This window comes from Saccostrea cucullata, unplaced genomic scaffold (assembly GCF_032062105.1).
Source record: "Saccostrea cucullata isolate Sc308-1 unplaced genomic scaffold, CSIRO_AGI_Scuc_v1 ctg99, whole genome shotgun sequence".
Lineage (NCBI taxonomy): Eukaryota > Metazoa > Mollusca > Bivalvia > Ostreida > Ostreidae > Saccostrea > Saccostrea cuccullata.
The window spans coordinates 383,115-387,261 of record NW_026939269.1 but is presented as its reverse complement, the minus strand read 5'-3'; the positions used below and the strand labels follow the sequence as shown (position 1 = coordinate 387,261).

The following is a 4,147-nucleotide window of genomic DNA, read 5'->3' as shown; positions in this document are numbered from 1 at the left end:
AACATCCATCATACCTCCAGTTATGGGTGGAACACGATATCTACGGTACAATTCCACAGTTATGGCCATAAGCAATTTTGCTCCAACTCGAATTTACAATATTGATATTTGAGCTTCATAAATTCCCCGGGGTGGTAGAACACATGTAAGCATGTATTTTGACGGCAAAAATTGTGACGATATTTGTTGACGATGTAGGCCCTGCCCACCGTCTTTCGGGGTGCTTGATCCTTATTGGTTATTAATGATGACCGGTGCATCAAGGGTTCGGGGTACACATATAAGGTGTGATCTAATAAGAAGGACTAATTACAAAATATCTGGCACCTCGACCAGACAGCACATACATAATCTTATTCATAGTTGAGGACCACACTTGTTAGAATTATACAGAAACTTCATTTTGTGCTCTACCATGGATAGTCTGATGGAGAACTTGGAATATTTTCATTTCAGATCCGCATTTGACGATATTGAACACATTACAGTTTTGTCAGCAGACGATATTATTGAAATGTCCTGTCCTACACAAGCTGTAAGTATTGTTCTGCTTATAGATTTTAAAATGGGAAATTCTTTGAATTGAAAAAAAATAATAAAATTGTTAATTATAGAAATAAAAACTCTCCATCTTTCTTGGACAGTTACCCGACACCTTTCCACACGATTTAACGGAGTCAGAAATCTCATTCTACTCTAACGACAACATGGACATTAAAAGCGAACTAGTCAGCGAACCTACAACCCCATTCGAATCGATCCCAACGACTGTAAGCCGAGCCTCTTTCTCAGACATCATTCTCAGACAAGGTAAGTCCCACTGACACGCTAGCTCATCTGGCACTCTAATGCATTCAACCAACTTAAGTTTTAAACAGCAGTTAGAGAAGTAGCTTTGTGAATAGTTTATTGAAAATACGCATTATCTTCTAGATACAGCAACATGCTCAGAAAATATGGACATGACGAGCTGGACGCAAAAGCATCCGCAGAACTGGAGCACGCTAGAAGTACTGGATTGGTTATACTACGTTGCGGAGGCCAGGAATCTCGATGTTGCAAAACTACGTGGAGAGCAATTCAATTCTGTAACAGGAAAAGAACTCTGTGAAATGACTCTTAGCAAATTCATTGAACGCGACCCAGAGTATGGGCAGCAGTTTTATGAAATGTTCAGAAGACTGGTAAACGAAGCCCAGTTTATTACCCCACAGCAAAGTGAAGCTAACCCAGAAACCTCCACCCAATTTGCAGATCTCGTCAAAGCTCTCCTCTCCACCACCTCACCGGAAGACTGTATGGACATCGGTGATGAGTCAACAAGCAGTAAGTTTCATTCTGTCCAAAACATCAAACATGTCATCAATTTTGTACGAAATAAAAACAATGAGACAGTTTTACAACGGTTGAATCACTCTTGTATTTGTTTTAGAAATGTTAGACAACAACCTAATGACCGTGTTTGACACCACCGAAGGTACCTCCAAAGTCAATATTGGTGGTGAATGGTACGATATTGACGATGATCCGTCACTGTTCCCGTCCGACACGCCCTGTCCTAACTGGACCGACCCTGGCTACATCAGCGGAGGTAAGGAAAAACATAGACAAAACACTTACATGTCAATAGGTATTTGAAAGCTGTACAAAAGTGAAGTGATCAGGAAAAGTTTTCAAGTGTCCTTGTCATTATAGACCTGATTGTCATTTTTCTGAAATGAGTTTCCTTGTTTAGATTCAGAAATCGGCAGTGATCAAGGTCAGAACGACATGTCCCTGAGTGTGTTCTCAGATGAAGAAATGACTGAGATCTCAGGCCCGTCCAAAAAGAAACCCGCCAGCAGGAAAAGAAACTCATCCAGTGTCTCTAATGACAGCGGCATCATTGAACATGAACAAGAGGGCGAGAAAAAGAAATGCAACAGAGGACGAAAAGTTGGGCAATGTAAGCACCAAAATTCATCAATTTCTAAAAAAAAACCTGCTATTTTCAAAATTTCAAGTGTAAAATTTATTTCCACGTGTAATATTGTATTTTTTCCTCATGCAGCTTCAAAAGGAAATCATTTATGGGAATTCATCCGTGATTTACTGAAAGATTCCGCCTTCAACCCTACCCTGCTTCGCTGGGAAGATAAAGAAACCGGGGTGTTCCGGTTCGTGCAGTCGGAGGCAGTTGCCCAAATGTGGGGAAGAAAAAAGAACAACACGAGCATGACATACGAGAAACTGAGCCGCGCAATGAGGTAAATATATACCAAGATATGTTTTTTGTTCCATGGGTGTCGTTTTCATTTGTCCAGCATCTATACATGTAAAGTAGGCATGGTTAAAGCTGGGATTTAGATTCTTATGAATGCATGGGTTTTGGTAACAGTAAAATGTTGTGTAAATTCATGTCCTTTGTATCGTTTTGCATGATCTTGTATAAGAATTGAGAAAGAGAAAACTCCCATTTCATTGCGCACTAGAGATCCAAGAATGTTTTGTGAAAAAGAAACTTAATCCTCATTTTTGATCGACAGGTTTTGCAGATCAGCAGGCTATTTTGCAGACGTACCCAAAAACGGCAAATTTCCAAAGAAATTATGCTTCCGTTTCGGGCAAAAGGCTCACGGGTGGAAAGACCTGTAGACATGCTTAGGTTAATAATTTTTATGTTCGTTGTTTGCGCACTAACAGCTACTTGCTTGAAACTGCTTTCGTCACTTTGTCTTTTGTGTTTCTCTTCTCTTCCAGTGACTTCTAATGACTGCCAGTTTTTCTTTCCTCTTGCATGCAGTGTCTTTTATATTAGTTTTCTCCTGTTTTAGATTATATTTCCTCATTCAGACTGTTGTTTTTCCTCTGTTTGAATAATATTCACTTCTTTTTTCTGCTAAGCTTACACAAATTATTTTTTCTCACAATATTTATATTTCTTTTATTTTTCATAAACTAATTCTCCTTTTATTTTTATTTCTTTTAATTTCACCACTAACATTTTTTTGTTAAAATCATTTAAAAATAATTGAAATTAAAAATAAAATTAATATAATAAATATTGAATTTAAATTAAATAAAGATTATATTTACATACGTATGTTGAGAAGAATTGCTTTACTAATGTTTTTTATCTTTCCATCAACAGATATTACTACAAGCGCGGGATCCTCGATCGCGTAGATGGCAGACGTTTGGTCTATAAGTTTGGACCCAACTCTCATGGTTGGAAAGACTGAATAATGTAAGCTGGTGCAAAGAACTGACAAAAGGCACTCTCAGTGTCTACACCACGCTATCGCCCTTGAGCCGAGGTGAAGAGGCATGCGCCATACCTGAAACCGTGATGAGTTATGTCGCGCAAGCGCAGAGGAACTACGAAAAATCCTATACGTGGTAGAAACGAAAAACCCCAGTGCTGATATGACTCCAAAGTTATTGTTGTACATGTGTTCATCTCAAAATGTGAATCATATCATTAACCAAACAAAAGATTTTCACTGTATATGTTAGTATATATCGACTCATGAGAGCCAAAAATACAACACGCAAAGGCAGCTATTGGAAGAATTCATATATCAACTTGTATGTTTAGATACAACTCTTTGTCAAATCCATTCTCTGATACAACTTACTGTTTAAATTACAGAAGAAATTACTCTTATGATCTCTATAATTATTATGTGACATTTCAAGCAAAATCCAAAAATAAAAAATGATGAGGAAACTGATCCTCAGCAGGTAGCGAGTTAATGAGCTCGTTATTATATCCACAAAAAAGTCCCACCATGTGCTACAGTTAATGATTAATTTATTATTGTAATTTATTTATTTAATTTGACTTTTATGTATTGATTGTTGAAATCTATTTTTGTACATTTGTAATAAAAAAGTGAAACTTAATATAGTGTAATTAGCGTTTTCTTTCTGGCGACCAAAGAAAGGTAACTCATTACTATTACTATACATTGCATAAAAGAATAACGTTATTCAGTAGCCCGACATTTCTCTTTAGCGTAATTAATTAACAATTCAAGGCAATAAAATCCCAGAGGTTACGATATAGACTATATGTCTTTTATAGAATTATCATATTTATATATGTGTACTAGCAATAGAACACAAAGAAAAGAAAAAAATTGTTTAAGGTGACAAAACCTTCTAG

General features: G+C 36.9%; 1 protein-coding gene across 1 annotated transcript; it reads left to right on the top strand.

The window, feature by feature from the left end:
• The first annotated feature begins 376 nt into the window (after nucleotides 1–376).
• LOC134252691 (ETS homologous factor-like) lies at nucleotides 377–3,885 on the top strand. The gene is made up of 8 exons (XM_062735187.1): nucleotides 377–535; nucleotides 645–810; nucleotides 934–1,326; nucleotides 1,433–1,591; nucleotides 1,736–1,945; nucleotides 2,051–2,246; nucleotides 2,526–2,644; nucleotides 3,131–3,885. Exons 1-7 carry the CDS (start codon nucleotides 416–418, stop codon nucleotides 2,632–2,634), a joined length of 1,353 nt encoding a protein of 450 aa, XP_062591171.1. The 5' UTR covers nucleotides 377–415; the 3' UTR covers nucleotides 2,635–2,644; nucleotides 3,131–3,885.
• Nucleotides 3,886–4,147: the final 262 nt, after the last annotated feature.

Excerpts from the sequence above, each read along its gene's own strand:
- LOC134252691 (XM_062735187.1), top strand. The coding sequence starts at position 416 with ATGGATAGTCTGATGGAGAACTTGGAATATTTTCATTTCAGATCCGCA. Across the intron at positions 536-644 it reads TGTCCTGTCCTACACAAGCT|TTACCCGACACCTTTCCACA; the intron begins GTAAGTATTGTT and ends TTTCTTGGACAG. Across the intron at positions 2,247-2,525 it reads AAACTGAGCCGCGCAATGAG|GTTTTGCAGATCAGCAGGCT; the intron begins GTAAATATATAC and ends TTTGATCGACAG.